Source organism: Aptenodytes patagonicus, chromosome 3, assembly GCF_965638725.1.
Source record: "Aptenodytes patagonicus chromosome 3, bAptPat1.pri.cur, whole genome shotgun sequence".
Taxonomy (NCBI): Eukaryota; Metazoa; Chordata; class Aves; order Sphenisciformes; family Spheniscidae; genus Aptenodytes; species Aptenodytes patagonicus.
This window is the reverse complement of record NC_134951.1, coordinates 121,666,195-121,685,496: the sequence shown is the minus strand read 5'-3', so window position 1 is coordinate 121,685,496 and position 19,302 is coordinate 121,666,195. Positions and strand designations below refer to the sequence as shown.

General features: G+C 43.5%; 1 protein-coding gene across 3 annotated transcripts in view; it reads right to left on the bottom strand.

Annotated features, from left to right (window-relative positions):
* The window catches only part of MEIS1 (Meis homeobox 1), a 110,998-nt gene that overhangs the window by 70,589 nt on the left and 21,107 nt on the right, over window positions 1-19,302 (bottom strand). For all 3 annotated transcript variants that reach the window (XM_076335025.1, XM_076335023.1, XM_076335024.1), the window contains exon 7: window positions 11,566-11,677. In XM_076335025.1, coding sequence (XP_076191140.1) covers window positions 11,566-11,677 — 112 coding nt within the window. The remainder of the gene's footprint in view (window positions 1-11,565; window positions 11,678-19,302) is intronic.

The window sequence follows — 19,302 nt, the reverse complement described above, 5'->3', positions numbered from 1 at the left end:
CTGCTCACCAACTGACAAAACAGCCCCCTGCTTTACCTACAGCCCATCACAAAACTACAACACAGGACCAAGTCTGTCTGATAGTTGTACTGAAATAATATCACCACGATTCTTGCTTTTACACAGCCAGCCTCACGCAGAATTCGCATGGGTTATTCCAGACAGATACAGAAAAAAAGAAAATGGGCAGAATCCTGAACCAAAGCCTCTCCTAGGGCATCCTCACTGCCACAGCCAGGGACAGGAGAGGATAAATAAGAGATGCTTTACTAAGCAGGGAAGGGAGGAGGAGTATGGCATGAGCATAACATATCAACCCCACTTTGTTGCCTCTTCCCCCCCCCCTGCAATTTGCCTGCATCTTATCCCCTACTCTTTAGCAAGAGGCTGCTACACTCTGATGTTACAGCGCCCTTGAAGAAACTTAGACACAATTTAAAATGATGACACCTCTCTTCAAGCAGTTCAGTTAATACTGACTGCATTATCTGTTTCCCCTGCTTTACGAAGGCAGCCGATGCAGACGTGCATGTGCTATAACCCAGGGCCCCAAGCAGGAGCACCACGGTGGGGTTTCTCCCTCAGTGCTGTGCTGGGGAGGGAGCAGATCCTCTTGGCACGGCAATGAGAGCAACAAAAGGTTCTCCACCCTACAAGCCTTGCTTCCATGACCTTCACTTGCTGACCAGACAGAGCTAAGATACGCCTTCTTCTGAAGTCCGTCGGGACGCTACAGACTCCAGAATATTTTTAGCATGCATCCATGTGACACTAACTGCTATTCAGAGAGCTGGGGGAAGATTTAAGAATCAGTTAGGTTACGTCCACTATCTTTGGACATAACCGGTGCCTCCTAGTAGGTCTTCTCCTGCCCTTCTGCAAAAGATGAATTTACAGCCCTGAGACGACACACAGTATCAGGGTTGCAAGGGGCATCGCTCTCCTGTGGCACCGGATCAGCCATGGAAAAACAAAGTTGAAAAAGCTGTCCCTGCTATGTTTTTATTTACTTATACGATTGTTCTTCTTTCTGACACTTCTACATCATGCTTCTGCAAAGAACAACCACAAAAAACTGCCTTCAAACTCTGTGTGAGATTTTCAACGCTCATGAGGAAGAAAATAAAAAATGAAACATATAAATATACCTATATATATCATCCATGGCTATTAAATGCCAGAGATACCACCTGGCGATGAGGAAGTTCCCAAGCCACAGAGTGCCGGAGGGTGGCAGAGGGCTCTGGGGAGATAGCGCTTGCCCTGATGTGACACTGCTCCCACGGCACGTCATGGGCCCGGACAGGTTCTCCCGTGTCCTTTCCCACCTCCCAAGCTCTACCAGCAAAAACTCAAGCGTGCCAAAGGCAAGATGCAGAGGCATGATGGCTAAAGAGACAAGCCACAGAGCTAGAAGGTTTTACCAACAACACCCTCATTCAAAGACCCGCCAGAGCACCGTCAGGCATTTGCTTAGTCACAGCCCTGTGATCCCCTACCAGCTCGGGGAGAAGAGACATCGGGCCTCTCCCTCTGGTATTTCGCATGGCACCGACTACTGGGTCACCCAGGCCAGCAAGAAGCGGTCCCTGATGAATTATACGGTGACAGGTGGCTCCGCCACAAGCCGCAGGGGCTGCCCCCATCACCCAGAGAAGGTCCCCCTCTCATTCATGAATTTAAATTAAAAAAATAAAAAAATAAAAGCCCGTGTGCATCAATGTGCTTAGAAAAAATGATGTCAGCATCTTACAGCGTTGATCCTATTAATTAATCCCTTAAAGAATGCACCCTCGCCCACAAACATATAATGTAATGCCTGCTTAATCTTACCTAAAAAAAATACAATGCAATAAGATTACTAGTCTGCTAACTGTTACAGCACTGCTTAATCCTGTATTTCGGTGCTTTAACAAGCTCCTGCAATACTGTACGGAGTTTATCAGAGCAGTTGCCGAGACAAGAAGGACTTATGTTTTAAACAATATAATTCCACGGTCTTTTGTGCTCTTTATGCATTATTTTTATACAATGACTTTCATCCCAGAAGATCTCAAAGCCTATTGCCTGTTCCTGTTTCCACTGAAGTCTTCCTTTCAGGTTTCATATTGGAGCAGGATTAGAAATGAAAAAGAAACATATATATTTTTTATATATATATAAGGGAGGGTTATAGCAGCAAGATCTGCTGGGGCAGGATGCTCATCCCTCCCGTCCCCTGAGTGCAGCTGGGACGGGTGACACCAAGCTGGCCCCCTCCTCTCAAAAACCTGCAAGGGAACCCACCTGGGACCCTGCCCAAAAAAGCAGATGCAAGCAAGACCTACCGAAGTATTGTCCCTCCATGCCTGCAATAACTTTGCCTTTGTCCCCAGGCCACCTTCCCACCGGCATGGCCCCGCTCCAGCAACATGCACCCACAGCCACGCATTTCCCAGTCTTCGCTGGTTATAGGCATATTAAGCTTCCCATGGAATAGAAGAAGAAAGCTCTGCTCCCTCCCTGTAATTATCAAATCAGCCCGAAAATGAGGAAGAATTGAGAATCCTCATTATAGCACATCATAAAACACGGCAAGGTCTCGTGCTCGCTGCATGTTATTGGCACAGTCTGCCAACAAAACTTTACAAAGAGCACAGGAATCCATGTTTGCAGGGATATTAAAGTCATAAAAGGGGAAATTTGTATTTTATTTTCCCACAGCCTAAATGAAGGTGAACCAAGCAAATTTGGCAAAGAGCGCTAGTCAGATGCCATTTCCCACAGCAGTGTGGTATTTTCCTCTGGGAATAAAACATTTTCCTTCAACTACTGTTTATAACTCTTATCAGTTCAACAGCAATAGAGCCATCAAGTCCAATATCTTGTGCAAAAAAGTCAAGGTCAACAAGTACTTGCATTTTCGTTTATCTTTAGCTGCAATTGCTACTGACATTCAATTGGGTAATAAACATGAGGACTGTCAAATGCTCTCAGCAAACAGGTGATCCAAAAGCTATCAGAGAGAAAGAGGCTACCGCCAGGTAATCAAACAATTCTGTTGCAACAATTATGATTTGAGTGCATTCATTTACAGAAGCAATCACCTGTCAAATTTGAATGAATAGCATCAAACCATTCCCACCACTGGGGTAATAAGGGCGAGAAAATACAAACTATGTCTACTTTCTTCCCAACAAAAGCATGCCAGCATTAGCAAGAGCCATCAAAAATAGGGTAAATAAAAAAAATCCTGTATCTCACTTCCTGAATTGAATTTAAAAAATTATTTTAACATAAAAAGCAGAGGAGATCTGTCCAAGTAGCTCGATCGCATGTCGGTCTCTCCCAGGAGCAATAATGGATGTTTTGGAAACTCGTATAGAAAGGGGGGTTACACAGAAGCGGCTGTGCCATGGCTCTGACAATCAGCACTTGGGCAGCTTCCTGAGCCAGCAGTTGCATCTGGACCAAGGTTTTTAATAGCTACAGAAGGACCTATTTTTCCACTAATTGGTCTAATCTCTTTTTGTCCCCTGCTGACCTCCACAGCACACTGTAGCAATAAATTTAACCCAACATGTAAAACATTTTTGTTTGTTTTAAACCTGCTAACGCTCTAGAAAGCTCCTGTGCTGTGAGACTTGGTGAGCACCCACCCTTAGTCCTTGCACTATGGGACAAGCACCCGCTTTCTCCATAGACAACTCATTTTTTTAAAGACTTTTCCTCCAACCTTAGTAATCTTCCCCCCCCCCGGCTCCCAGCATTTCACGTGAGAGGTAGGAAAACGGTTTACGCCAAGCAGCCCGATGGCACACCCTGTTGCATCACTAATCCAGAAACAATGCGTGCTTACAGGTTTACACTCATTGCGATAAAATGTTTCTCAAAAGTGGAGGCCATCTCACGAACAGAACTTTGCTTCTTTAACCTCCAATTCAAAAAGGTCAACGACGCACACCTGAATGTCACGCTCTGCCTGCATCAGACAGCAAAAGACTCAGCTGAAGCCACCAAGACCTGGAGAGGCAAATGGGGATTGGGCTGGTGCCTTCAAGATGGAAAGGATACAGGCCATATGGGAAGTTCATTGGCTTCAATGAGCCACCGCAACCTAAAGGAGCGCATCCGGGATGTATAGGGGGGGGAAAAAAAAACCCACCAGAATAAAGCAACAATTTTTCTAAATCAAATCAAATCAGTGATCTTCAAAACAGAAGACTCAGGTACAGCTAAAAAGGGGTATCTTGGACACTGAAAACTTCAAACCTATTTCTACAACTACTTGCAACCAAACCTCTCTGCCCCACCCAAGGAGGAAATCAAGATGCCCTTCAGTCCTACACCTGAGTTTTTAGGTAACAACCCAAGATGTGATTTAGCAATGTGGTATTTTCCACTGCTGTTCCCTGCTCAGCATATTCAAGATCTTGTCCTCAGTAACACACCCGGGGCCGTGCGGACACACTTTGGGGCCTGCAAAAGCCCCGAACTGCTGATGGGATGCTCAGTTCAGGGTCAGGGCCATGTTCTTACATACACGTCTATGTATACATAGACTTGCGCACAGCCACACAAATGTTTAATGGGCTAGATGCTTCTAAGTTTAGAAAAACTTGCCAAGAAAAAGAAGGAAAAAAAAAAAAAAAAGGACTCCAGCACATGTATTTTGCTGCTTGATTACAGATGGGCCGAGAAGTTGGGAATATTTGTATTTCCATAGCCACTTTAAAGGTAAGAAGTCCCCCAAGTCTTTTTCCCTCCTTTCGCTCTGCCAACTATGGCAATAGCTTCAGCCTGAGGGATCTGCTTCCTGACGTGATCGCCTCTCTGCTCCCCTCCTGGCTGGAAGCTTTTCCTAAAGAAAGACTGAAAGTTGCATTAAATCGTGCTGAAATGGTTGTGCTGGTTTTGAACTGCTTATTATCTCTGGGGGCTGACCTGAAAAACAAGTTGGTACTTAGACAGAGAAATCCAAGTTTCCCCTGAAAGGCAAATGGGCGGAAGGAAGGTTTTTTACAAGGAAAAGAATTCGTTTACGACTGTGTTACCCACAATTTAGGCAAAACAAGCAACATTTATAAGTATTTAAGTTACCTTTGCCAAATCAAAAGGAGAAACGCCTGGTAATAACAGACATTCGGAGCTAATGCGAACGATTAAAATAAATCCTGACACTGGGAATAGGTTGATGCTTGATTCACAACAGACACCCGCTTCCAAGCGAGGACCCTCTCCGTGCACCATACTGGAAGCATAACCCTGCCTAGCTAAGGCACGGAGACTTAACGCTGCCGAAATCTAACTTTAACAGCTGAATCAGGCTGATGAGACCAAAAAAAAACCAACAAAAAAACCAACCCCAAACCAGAAGGAGGAAAAAAACAGTTTCACGCCCTCCGGCTTTAGAGCAGAATGATAAATTGACATCGTGTTGTTATGAGCATAATCCTCAACTACTCAATCACTGTTAAAAAATAAAACATGATTCTGGGGAGATAAAAATAATTAATGCTGGTGCTGCTGAGGAATATGCACCTACACGAAGAGTTTCAAATTGATATGGGGTTGTTTTAAATCTCGTGTCTCGCGTCAAAGGAAGAGGCACAGGTGCTCACGCTGATGTAAAGCAAACCGAGCGCTGCCTACTTGATGGAAAAGCAAGAAAAGAGAAGGGGATGGCAGAGCCTCAGCAAGAAAACTGATACCGCTCCGTTTCCAAACAAGCCTATTACGCTTAATTCGGGATTCACAATACATAAAGCACCAGAAAAAAATACTGGGAGCAGCCCCTGTTGACTAATGCCCTGTCTTTTCCAATCGAGGGTCACATCCAGTCTAACCGATTGCATGGTAATGGCATCAGAAAAGGTCAATCAAAGACAAGCCGAAGCTTCCACTGCCTGGCTGACCTTCGGAGCTTGTGACAAATTGCTATCAGTCAATGTCAACTAATGACAGCGGCTCTTTGGCTAATCAATTGTTCTAAAAATGATCAAGAAAACTACTCGCAGGACAGCTCATTTTCACATCAATGCCTGTGAAGTATGAAAAGCTCATTTTTTTGAGTTTTTAATAAGCTCATAAGTAAAGCAGTTACTTGGTAACAGGGGTCACCTTAGTGAAAAGACAGAACCTTTGTCTGCCTTTTACATATTCTTTTATTACCATATTATAGTAAAAATATGCCATGCCATTACTATGCCAGAGGGCTACATAATAAAGTAGGTAATACTTCATACTTTTTTTTTTTTTTTTTTTTTTTTTTGAGATAAATACTTCTGTGGTTTAGGGGCCTCTGTTTGGATGTAAATAATTGTCGATATACCCGCCGTGTATTTAAATGCAAAGCAATCACTACTGGCACGCAGGTGACGTGCCCGCTCATTACTCACCCAAACTTCACGTGACGGAGCCGGTAGTGAAAGCCACGCTGCAAAATCCAGCGGCGCTGCTGGGAAGTTAAGGTCTAACAGCAGCTATTTTGTTCTTAAACCCACCCACCCCATGCGAGCGCAACTTATTCTGACTATTTCCGACAGAATTCACATTCGGTAGGAAAACCGCATGCTCCGAAACCCCCAAAGCCCTGCAAAAGCAAACAGACATTTCCGCCCTGGAAGGATTTTGCGTGTAAAAGCCAATGTGGAAATGCACACAGGCTTGGGCTGTGGGACATATATCACGGCTCTCCCGGTCTAGCAAAGGGGTGGTCGCGGACTGGAGATCTGTCCGTCCCTTCATCATGCCTGCCTCTCCCAGCACCATCTTCAACCACTTCTCAAAGCCTCACAGCCGGGCCACGTTCAAATCTGCATTCATGCATTAAACATTACCAAAACAACAAATCCACACTGGTCTAAGGCTCGAGAAGTGCAGGCACAATTATGCTTTGCTTTTCCTTAAGGAGAGCGTGAGGCAAAGTACATAGTAAGGCATCGCACCACAAGAAGCCTCTTGAGAAGACACCGCGTTGAGTGGGAACAAGGAGCCATCGTTCAAGCACGGCACCGCTTTTCACTTGGGTTTACCTCTTTACTTGGGTGACTCTTACCCACAGCACCAGTACTGCCGAAAAGGATTTACCCCAAGGAAAACACTCCTCGCCAACCCAACTGCCCCCAAAGCAATCCCCCACCTCACCACGGAGAAGCGGGGGGAAAAAAGTGCTAAACAAAAAACATTAAAACTTTTGTTTTCATTGGAGAAACTGCAAAGTGACAGCAGTTTCAGGTTACACCCTAAACCTGCCTTGCTATGGTAGTTTTTCAAATTAAAATATCTTCTGTGGCCTCAGCCACTCTCGAGCCGTCCATAGGCAAGAAAGAAAGGAGGCAGGGCAACACTTAAGCTCAGCCATAATTGGAAGTATGTGAAAAATGAAGTGTCAGTTCGGTCAATAAAGGGCAAAGGTGAAGGGGAACTGCAGCCCAAACTCGGTGCGAAATGTGCTCATTAAGACACCCAATCCGCGGGCTCCTGCCCACCTATCCCATTAGTCATCAGCCATCTGACCGCTTCAAATGCCTTGCCTCCCCGCTCTTATTACTTTTCTTCTCCCATGTTAAAAAAAAAAAAAAAAAAAAAAAAAAAAAAAGGCAAGCTGGTATATAAATCCTTGCTCAGTCGTCTGGAACATAATGTGGCCCTTCTCTCCCCCTCCGCCCGGCTCTGCCGCCTGCCTTCGCAGCCTCCAAACAACCGCCTTGAGATTCCCGGCAATAATAAACGCGATTGCCTTTTTGCCTATAGGTTGCCCGAACTCCTACAAAAGCCTGAAAAAAAAACCCCCAACATTGCAGCCATTGATACATTTTTATAAAGAAATATCGCCGCTTTATACTCCCGGCTTGAAAAAGCAACAATTATTCGGAGGTTAAAAAAATGTTTTGAACCCAGGCCGAGGCTTGCACACAAAAAAAAGGGAAAGAAACAATATGCACAAATAGGAGACACTGATGGATTTATTTTCTTTTTCTTTTAAGCCGTGTAGGAGAGCTAAACATGGGAGTTAAAGAGCCCCACTCTGGATTAACAGTGACTGTACCAGGGCTTTGTTCAGCATCCTCCTGGCCTGACTATTTGAAAAACAAACAAAATGGATCTGTTAATACCCCAAAGAGGAATCTTTTGAAGTTAGAATATGCAGTAAGATAAAATAGTGTTGCTGTGAGCTCAGCATCACCCGCCTGTACCTAAGAACTTGCTTCTCTTTTTTTTAATAGAATTTAGCAAGTTATTTCTCCACTGTGTAAATTCAGATCTCTTTGCACCATTTGGAGACAGACCTCCAAAGGCCCTTCACGATAAGTTCAGAGCAATGGGAAAACAGCCCACGAAACTTTTTCATAATATTATTCTGCATTCCTGTACTATAACTATCCCCTATGATGACACAATACCAGGCCTTTATAAGAGGTTGTGTCAACGTGCTATGCAATAACATATCCTGCTGTTCAGTGGCACGAGACCCCAGAACAGCTCCCTAGCAGCTAAATATGGATTTCTACAATAGATCGAAGCAGCTGGGAGTCATTACTATTTACTAAGTAAATAAATTTACATGTTAAAAAAGACTTTAAAATGTTTAGAGGAAAGAGCATCTCTCCCGTTTTCAAAGGTAATCGTTCGATGTGTGTTGTGCATAGGGACATAAATAGGTTAAAAATGCACTTTGTGGGGATTAAAGGCAGTGAGGAATCAGGTAAAGAAGAAAAATTTCCAAAAAGTCCAAAAATAGACCTTAACGTAGGCTGGGTTAAGGACTAAGGGAGAAAACCTTGCTAAGGGGCTTAAGCTTTCCACTCTGTGTGCCTCTCTGAAAATGCAAAGCTCGCACTCACGTCCTTGTGATACCTTCAGCCAGGTTGGAAACCCATCCCAGAAGGTGCTTTTACCTACCCCGACAGGGGAAGTAGGTTGTGGGAACAACCTAAAAATAGACAGTTTTAGAGCATTATATTTCTGGTGATTAGATTTTTTTTTTTTAAATGGCAAATGCGCTTTTGACAGATGGAACAAAAAAAAGGAACTTTTACGAACTCCTAAAAATAGGGAAGCCCATAATATACTGAATACATGCCACGCAACGCGTGCATCTCGAGTCAACTCCTGCGCTCGCAAGCATGAACATGCGGGTCCCCAGCCTTTCGCTGCCACCCCTCCACAGCACCCGGCTGCTGCGGCAGTGCCATGCTGGCTGCTTCTGCTGCCAAGAAAAGCATCCGGCAGAGGCGAAACCGTGAGTTTGACCACAGCGTTGCCGCTCCTCACATCAGGCCACAGAAGAAAAGCCTCCGAATCACGGCATTTTGAACTTCAATGTAGTTGGGGAGAGGCAGGGTATTTACTATCTTTTTTTTTTTCCTCTTCCCTTTCGGTCATTCAGGATCATGGTTTTTTGACTTCTTCCCCACGCGGGAAGGCTAAAACCATGCTTTTTTTACACAAGGTGTATATGCAGGCGTGGGTGTGCTTAAACAACTGAGATTCCCCCATAATCGCAGCCTTCAGAGGGCTTCGAGCAAACAAAACGTAAAGCAAGGCTCAGCGAGACCACCACTACCCTTCCCGCATCCCCATTCCTCAAAAAACCCGCCATTTCCATAGGTGGCAAGTGGCCTGAAGGCAAGCCTCGGTAACGGAGACCCTCTGGACAGCGTCTCCTTTCCAAAACTCCTTTCCCAAACCTGACCTGAGAGCTCCAGTTAGCAAATTCCCGCTTTTTTGCTCTTTCCTAAAGTTTTAATGCAACAAGCCTTCTTCACAAAATCCATCTATCAAGTCCTGGCAGCAATTCCAGCCTCGATAAACCTTACTCTAGAATTTGGGCAAAAGTTTCAGAACCAGCTAAAGCACTGCTGACAAGTCTTTCTGTCGATATTTAATAGGACTCAATCTCTGAAGTCACTTCAGAAAACGCCTCCTGACCGTGGTTATAGCATGCACCTTGCTAGGAGCCGACCAGGATGGCGATGATGAAACATTAGATACAACTGGCACTCCGGACTAATAAAATGCCACATTTAGGAGAAAATGAAGCCTGAAAGTCTTAAGAAGTACACAAGGAACTGAGAAGCTCGATTTCCAAAGTGCGCAAGAGGTTTAGGAGCATGCTGGCAAGCCTCCCCGCAGATGTTTTGTCCACGCACATATACACATAAACACGTGCACATCTGTCTAACAAGAGAACAGCCCTATCTGAGTATAAAACCCCCCTCCAAACACCATGTTTTAGTTCAAAGCCTATTTTTGCAGCAGCTTTTTCACCCTTAAAAAACCCAGGGATTTAAAGTTTGCTCCGAAAGCAAGGGGCTCTAATGAACGTATTGACACCACTTCAACTATAGCATTGTGAACAGCACCACTAGAATATATACGTATACATACTTGAAAGAAAAAAGGCCCCCTGAATTTATGTTGCATATCATTTTCCAGTAAAAGTCAGAGGTCAGAAGGTTACCAGTTTCTGCCTCAGCTCTGCAACAGTTTACTATTCCAGGCCCCGTTTTTACTAGGCTATACTTGCGATGAAGTCAGCAACTTTTCTTTAAACAATAAAGTGTCTCAAATACTTAAAATTCTATAAAGAGATGTTATTCACCATGTACGTTAGGTCCATGTGTATAAAAAATAAAAATAAACTGGTTTAGTTTAAAAACTAATCTTGTTAAATGCAGACTTTGCAATGCTAATCAGTGCTGCTCAAACTTTTTTTGGAAACACAATTCCTTTGTTGTCTAACAGCACTTGAATGAAACATGATCATAAAACCAGATTTAAAAGTATATACCTATTGTGAGTTCAGAGTCAACTTCAATAAAGCACTCCCTTTTATATTCAGATTAAGGATCCCTTTTAAATTTTAATTGCATTAAATTAACACTAAATCCACTGCAGTTGGTCTCTTCAGAAAAAGTATGAAGCATTTAAACAGCTTCTCAGGAAAACCCAGAACTTCAGTTTTTTAGATTTCGGAGCTTCTGAAACAGCACTAATTATTTGTAGTATGTCCCACTTCAATTGCACCAAGCTCATTTCATACTCATCCTGCTAAATCAGTTACTCTGTTTGCCTTGGCACCCAAACAAAACATTTTTGCATTCAAGTAAATTGGAATTGAGTAAAAAAAGTAAATAAAAGCACTGCTCAGGATTTCGTAAAACGGGCCAGCTAACATCTCATCTTTATACGCAGCGAAGTTTTGATGACATCTTTGAAATATTAGCATGCATTTCTGCGATCTTAATTACATTTGCTTTTGAAGATTTCATCTTTTAACCCATTTGAATGAAGAAAAAAAACCCAAACTTCTCATTGCTTATTTTTATTAAGCATACTGCAAATTTGGTACATATGTTGCTCTAACATGTGCCTGCTGGCAGGGTCGAAGAAATAAAGATGCCAATCCTTTTACTAGGAGGAGATGGAAAAAAAAAGTGTCAAAAAAAAGGAAGATAGACCTTTCTCAGCACAAACCCCCTAGTACCTGAGCACATTTCAACATCGGAAAGAGAGTAACCGGTCCCCGAGCGCATCGGTGACTGCTCGCCAGCTAAGAAAGCACAAGGGCTCCGTTCCTACCTTGCTCACTGCTGTTGTCCCCGCTGTGCGATGTGTGTCCCCCGCTGGAGGGCCCGGGGGTTCCCCCGGAGCGCGTCGACGCCGTGTCATCGTGGTCTCTGTTCCAGGAGGGCTGCGGGGCCAAAAACCCAAAAAGTTAAAACCTGAGATGGGGAAGAAGCGCCCGGTTCGCGTGCTCCCGGGAGAGCGGTACCCATGCCCAGACCCGCAGGAAAAGGCTGGCGAACACATCCCCCAAATTATGCCTTTCTTTCCAGATAGCCGGATCACCGCTCCCCAGCAAAAATAATGTACTCTGCAATATGTTTACCATCTAAATAATCCCATGCTTTATTACCATAGAAAACAGAAACATTCCCGGCAAGGCAGGGGGAGCAGGGGGAGAGCCAGAGAGCGAATCGCTGGCACCGGGCTCCAACTATATTTTTAGCATCCACAAACCCTCTGGCGTAACCGCCTGCTAACTCCGCAAAGGCAAAATGAGAGCGGTGGTCGAGAGCAGCGCCGTTTATATAGGCCTCCCATTCCTCGTACGAGGCCAACGTGGAAGAGCTTAAAGACTTTGCTGGCAATTAGGCCTGGGTCCATAATAGCCGGGATGTGTCAGCTGTTTGCCGGATGGTATATGGCAAATGGACCAGGCATGGGGACAAAAAAGAAATGAGAATAACAATGGCTTCACATAGGCTGTGTACACTCAGCCCCATGCAGAGCCTCCTTGTACTATTGAACAGAAAACAGATGTTGCTTCTTATCACTGGGTGCATTTGAAAGTAACATTCAGATAGGAAAAATCGGCTGTAAATTAAATTCTTAGGGAAAACAATCGTGGCAACACTCCTCCCAAGTCTCCCTTTATCACCAGAGAAGATTTTAATTAGCTTTTAGTACTAGCTTTTAAAAAACATCACAGAGACTCACTGGTCATCCTGCACGGCCTTCTGTGCATAATTGAATAGTTTCTTCTTTACCATGAAGCAATATTGCCCACTGGAAATTATTGCCGAAAAGAAAACCCTTGTGTTTACAACGCACAGACATAAGTCATACCACAATACGAGCCGAGTCTGTATACTATTAAAGTTGACTGATACTGCCAGCTTTTTAATAAATCTACCAATAGGCTAAAACCTAGCCATTTAATAGAGCGTTCACACATAGCCAAATGAGATTTAAGGTGATCCAGCTGAACTTTTCACACACACACACAGAGAAGGAAAATTAAGACAAAAAAGTCTAATCTGAGACAGAAGATAAATAGGATTAGAAAAGCTCAACTTTTTCCAGAAAAGAGAAATCTCTCTTCCATTTTTTTATAATCTCGGTTACAGCCATGATACATGATTACAGTTAAAGAAAGCGAGGCCCAGAAAATACCACATGAATATTTTAAACCAATTATTATGCATATTCCTTAAAAAAAAAAAAAAAAAAAAAAAGTGCTAATTGATCTGGTGATTCTGTGATTGAAAGAATGATGTGTGAACTGTGAAAGAAATGCTTTTTTTTCAACAAATACGCATTCTCCAGCATACCAAAAGAATGCTGTAAGAGGTAATCTGGAACACATGCTCAGAATGCAAACAGTTAATGCATAAATTTTCAGTTTGTACAACTGCAGCTTTAAAAGAGGGACTTGTTTATTCAGAGCTCTGCAGAAAGAATGGTACAGCACCCAGGGGACAGACAATGCCAAGCACAAAGCCCTGGTGCCTCAACATGTAAAAGGATGTTTTTCTATGTGCTACAAATCCCACTTGAAAATATAATTAGAAGGAGAAAATGGCAAACTATTGCATTAACTGTAATTGAACAAAAGACCAGCAAGGCATGTGGGAGGTTGCAGGAACCCGTGGGAGTTCCAGGATGCATCAGATCCTACGAGTGACATCTCCAGGGCACTCTCATTCTATTTATGTTGTCCCTCACTACTATTGTTGACTAGTGAGCTGACTTGTAATTAATAGAAAAGCTGCAGATAACAAGGTAAAATATAGAGCGCCGCACTAACCTCAGCAGAAATGTTTATTAATCTGATTAAGAATACAACTCCGAAGGCGAGGAGGCGGGGGGGGGAGCAGAAAAGAAGAGGCTCCGGACTGAAGAATTATACCGTGTTGTGCAGGAAACGGCCCTCCTTTATGCAACAACAGACCTGATATATTCACTATCTTTTAATGAGCTCCCCTGATTTATTCAGCTCTGTTCGGTTCCCTCCCCCACTTTTCTACTGTGCGGGATGTAGATTAATTCAATGCTTAATTGTTTAGTAAATTCAATTTTCCACATTCTATTCTGCATAGCTTTAGCTAAGGTTCTTAAATCTTCAGCGGCGAGCCCTGAGCCCAGTGTTTGTGATCTGTGCCTACCTTTTTTCATCACCATTTTTCTTCCTCCACCACTTAATTCACCATGAAAAGATTTTCCTTGCTGGAAAGTCTGATTCCGCTATGATCTGTGAGGCATTCCGATTCATTGCATTTTCATTGTGTTGGGTCTTAGATGCTGGGCTCCTCTTTTCTCACAGCTATCGCCACATTATACAGGCACTCATGCAAGAAATGTTGGATTCCACCTCAGTTTATCAAAATTTTGTGCATCCTAGATGTTTACATTTCTGTATTCAGAAGCAGGAGTTAGTATTTTCCACCTAATCTCACTTTTATTAAGCTATTATTTTTATGGCCTGTTAAAAACGAATCTGCTCGGGATACTGCTAACTTTTTTTTCCTGGCTGCCTCCGTCTATTAGCATTTCAAAAGTATTTGTATTTAACTAAGCATCTCAAGTCTTAAGAGACTAGGAATTACATCTTTAGTCAGTTTATTAAACATGATGAAAGATTAGCTATCAAAGTTCGTATGCAAATTCTTCAGAGATAACCACGTTGAAAGCCGCATTATTTTTTAAGCAGACGCTACTCAGCCCCGGTTCCAAAAACATCTCTCTCCACCGAGGGAAGATAGATCCAAAGCACAAAACCAAGTGTAATTTTTCTTCTTCTGACTATTTCAGCAAAGTTCCCCTGTCCACAAAAGCAGGGAGCCAAGTATAACATTAATCTCACCCTTTTTTTTTTTTATCTTCCAAGGAACTTTTAAGACAACAAAGTCTCTAAACCAACTTGCAAACTCGCGATCCTCCGAGCACTTTTACACTAAATTGTTTCTGACAGGGACATGCCAAATATTATTATTTTTCACACTATGAACCACCTCCCTCTTTCGCAGAAATATTTCCAGCACTAGTTACAGAGAAAACTCTTGACAGTAGTCATGACAATCTATTCCTACACAGAAATAGAAATGCCTCACTTATTTATTTCCCTTCTCCAAGAAGTTGCGGTTTATCACTTGACGGGGCTCCTTAGCGATGATAGTGGTTTTTTTAAATTCACTGTACAAAGGCTGCCGTAAACAGGAATGAATTCCACGTCACCTTCTACACGGAAATCCTGCGTTCTCGCTAATCATGGGCGCACGGAGAGAAACAAGAAGACTTGCTCCTCATTTCTGGAAGTGAGCAATGCCCCTTGGAAAAGCCGCCTGGCTCCCAGGTTAAAGCCTGAGACCTGAGCTCGCCCAGAGCCAAATAACTTGGGATGAGCCATGGGATCTCTGTGCCTCAGTTTCTACTGGGGGAACAACAAAAAAAACCCAAAAGAAAGAAAAAAAAAAAAAAAAAGAAGAGGGCTGCACTTATCTACAGCGCGGAAATTGTTGGGGGATTAAATTAATTAGCGACTGTAAAACATGTTGAGTTCTTCCAAAGGGAGACTTTAGAGAAGTGCAAAGTAATATAAATTAATCACTCCATTACATAGGCTGGCTCATTCCAGAGGAGGGTCTCAGCCACGTGGTCGTGACAATAGTGTATAAATAAGGATAATGGCCCATTATGACTTGGGCTTATACATTAGTCACCATTGAGCTGAGAAGGGACACTGCAGCATGGACTGAGACTCGCTGATAATCCCTTTTTTAGTAGCTTTTATCCTTCTCTTCCAAGCTCGCCCCTGCCCCAACATTCAACTGAAACTTTCAGCCCAAATCTTTGCAAAATCAAGAATACGCGAGCAAAATCGAGAATACACTCGCAAAATCATTTCGGGATTTCAAGGCTGGGCTGTAAGTTCCCATGATTTAAACTGGTTTTGCACCACTGCCTTTCTCGTTGGTCAATAGTTTCTAGTGCCAAAACCATGGTCCAGCTAGTGACTGATTCGAGTCATGGTCGCATGACTGATTTAAAATAAAAGAGGATTCAGGTGCCCTAATGCTGCACCACTTTAAGGGCAAAAGACCTTCTACAAGGGATGTTTTATCTTATCCCATGCCATTTGAAATACATTTCCTGACTTTTGTTTTGATTCTGAAGCTTGTTGAGTACTCTGATACAAGCTGGGAGGCGGGGGGGGGGAGAAGAAAAAGAAGGAAAAGGAGAAGGAAAGGAAGCAACAAAAATGTTTGTGTATTTAAACGACCCCAGAAGCACCAGTTGCCTCCCATGACCGTTACCAGGTGCTCCATCCATTTGGGGGATGTGCTGGGCTGAAAAGCACTAGCCCCAGCAGGTACCAGCGCAATGGCCCCATCAAAGGGAGGACCGCATTTGATGAGGCCTCCGAAGCAGTTACTGACTTGTGTTCACAGTGAACATCAAGCCTTAATAAACAAAAAAGCTACAGACAAAATTATTTGGTTAATGGCTAAATTGGAGAGTCAATATAAATAACATTACATACACTTATTACTGCAATCCAACAACAGCTGGGCTTTGAGTCAAGTTAACACTAATACGCAGTGGGGGAAACCATTGCTTTCTGCTTATATTAAAGAAGAAAATAGATTTTTTTTGAGCACCAAGCATGTGAAAGGGGAAAAAAAAGAGGTCCTGGCCAAGGAACGAAAGGCTTGACCATAAGTACATAAACAAAAGAAATCGCTTTCTACTACAGGTGATAAAAATTGTACTCAGCATCTTTTGATACTATCATCTTCTCAAAAGTTTTGCGAGCACAGCCCTCTTGTGGGCTCATTTGTGTTTGTGTAACAACTGGAGACCGGGAACTGCTAATTCCTTTAGCTGTTGGATGAACCTCCGCTCCTCCAGGCTATGAGAGAATTGGCTGCAGGTATCATCATTCATCCCCTCACCCTGGAGGAACTGAGCTGCTGCCAGCAATTTGTCAACATAATTTGGGCTTATTGTTTTCCTTCTGAAGTTTTATCTTATTTTCTTTTCCTAAATTAAATACTTATTCATTAGAAAAAAAGTAATGCGTTATGTTTGAAATGTTCTTCAGATTTTTCTTAACTCTTCCCTTTTAAAAACCTTCCCCCGATCTTCTTGAGGGTAGTGACCCACCATGTTAGGAAATACTTGTGCTCACTACAGGCAAGAAGTCGAAGCGAAAAGAGGACTGCTTCATAAAGTCATCACATCCACCTCCTACAAACTTAACCCATCTATTTAGCAAGGATTTACTTTTTGCATGGTTTATCCTTCTGATTGTCGGCTATACTGATGTCCCCAACCTCGCTTGGGCAAAACATTCAATACGGCTGCTCAATACCTTAAGTGTATAATCCATAGCACCGACGCTGAAGCTAGAGCGACGTGACAGACCGACCTGGTCTTTGCAACCGACAAGCCTTATCCCACTTCACTTCTGGAGGGCATGGCTAGTAATAATCCTCAGGTAGCCTGCTTCCCATCCAGCATAAAAGTTTTTGAATTCTCTCTTAATTGGGAAGAAAACCTTGACAAATACAAATTGGTAAGCAGGACTAAAAATATACTTCGATAATGTTAAAAATATATTGCCGTGTATTTCCTAGGTTCCACACACATACATTGTTCATTGCAATCTCGGTCGAGTGCGGACTTTCGGAGACCATGAAATCCACGGTCATGACTACCTTGATTTTCTGAGAGGACCCACTCATGGCTTTGCCATCTGAACATCTCCTTGTGGGACTAACCAAGGCTGCCAGCCGGCAGCCAGCAATCCTACCTCCCAGCCTGCCAAAGCCACGCGGGGACATCATGCGCATGACAACCGAAACCAAGGGGGTCAGAATAAATGATACGTGCAGGAACCTCAAAATGCTGCAGAATAGATGCTTTTTAGTGCCGATAAGTCTTCCATAGTCTGCTTCATGTAACTTTGATTCAGAGGCAAATTATTTTTAATAGAACAACAACAAAGGGACAAACAACAGGTTCGGATGGAAAAGAGGTGCTCCAAGTCTACAGAAATAAGGTCATTGAAATGACAGACAGGCGATAACTCCGCCTGCAACTAAGCAGCACAGCAAGGGTGACTCTTGCACAGATGGAAACCTTTGCAGCATTAGAGGCGGCAGTGCCCGTCGAACTAAAAAGCAGAAGAAATTCTGTGTGGAAGTCTCGGCTCTGACCTGGATTCCCTTCCTAGCCCCAGAAAAGTCGTAAGCTTTCTATCTTTAGTTTCTCCTTATTTCAAATGAGGGTAAGACTCTTCTCTGACTCTTCGCAGCCGCATAAGAAAAATAAGATGTAAGCTGACTTTATGCATGCAACATAGGATGGTTTCCGAGACAAACAGATAAAAGGAAATGAGAGCGGGTATCAATGCGAATACCACAGAGGATGGAAAACTGGAAATAAACACGACTTTTGCCACTGATTTTCACAAGGCCAGGATTTCACCTGAAGGGACCAGAGGCACAACTAACATTGCATAGTGCAAAGATGATCAAACCAACATCCACCAAACAACGCTAGCTCTCTCCATTAGCCCTGCTATCGCGATTCATTGCTGAAACTACCCAGGTTCAGAGAAGGAGCACAACACTAGCTGTGTACCCACGCAGGTATCTCTAACACAGCAGAGCTTTCCGATCCACCTCGTATCCTCAGAGCACGGAGGAGAAGAGGGTATGGCAGGGAGAGGAGAGGAATGGGCTTGAGAGTCCTAAACAGGCTGAATGGAGAAGAAAACCCGAGTGCAAAAGGACAGGGTGATAGTGCTTTCCAAAGGAAAAAGAATAATTAGAAGCAGCAAGCATAAACCAGAAAAAATAAAGGAGAATGAAATGGAGATCATCAGACTGGGTGGGACATAAAGACAAAAAGGAAGGGGAAAAACCACAGCTCTTCTCTTCCAGGAGGCACCAAAGCCCCATCAGTTCTGCAGGGGCAAGACTTTAAAAAACAAAACAACATACTTGTTTGTGTTTGTGTGTACGTGGGGGGGGGGGTGTTCACAGCTATGCAGAGACACCCCCGCAGACTGGGCTGCGTTCTGCTGGAAGCACAGTCCCATCACCTTCTGCACGTGCTGAAATCAAACCTGCTGCGCTTGGAGAACAATCTCCAAAGTCCCTCTGTGGGACAGAGCGTGGGCACCTGGACTTTCTCTCTGAGAAAGGACTCTGGAGCCACCCAAAAACACCTCTGGCAGTAACAAAAGCAAACTTCTTTTGGGCAGCAGAAGGTTTAGATCTTAGGTTTTACTTCTTGCATCGGTGGTTGCTGCACGTGGTAGCCGTGATGGACACCCATGAAGCCTGAGCAGCAACGGTCTTAATCACAGCATGCCTTACATTTGATTGACCTTACTCCATTCCTCATTTTTTTTATCTCAACAGTAAACACTGCCTGCCCAGCTAGGTTAACCGAGCCAGCTGATGGTAATGCAGGGTTTTGGTCTCCCACACTAACAAACATTGACTAGTACTTTCTATTTAGAGC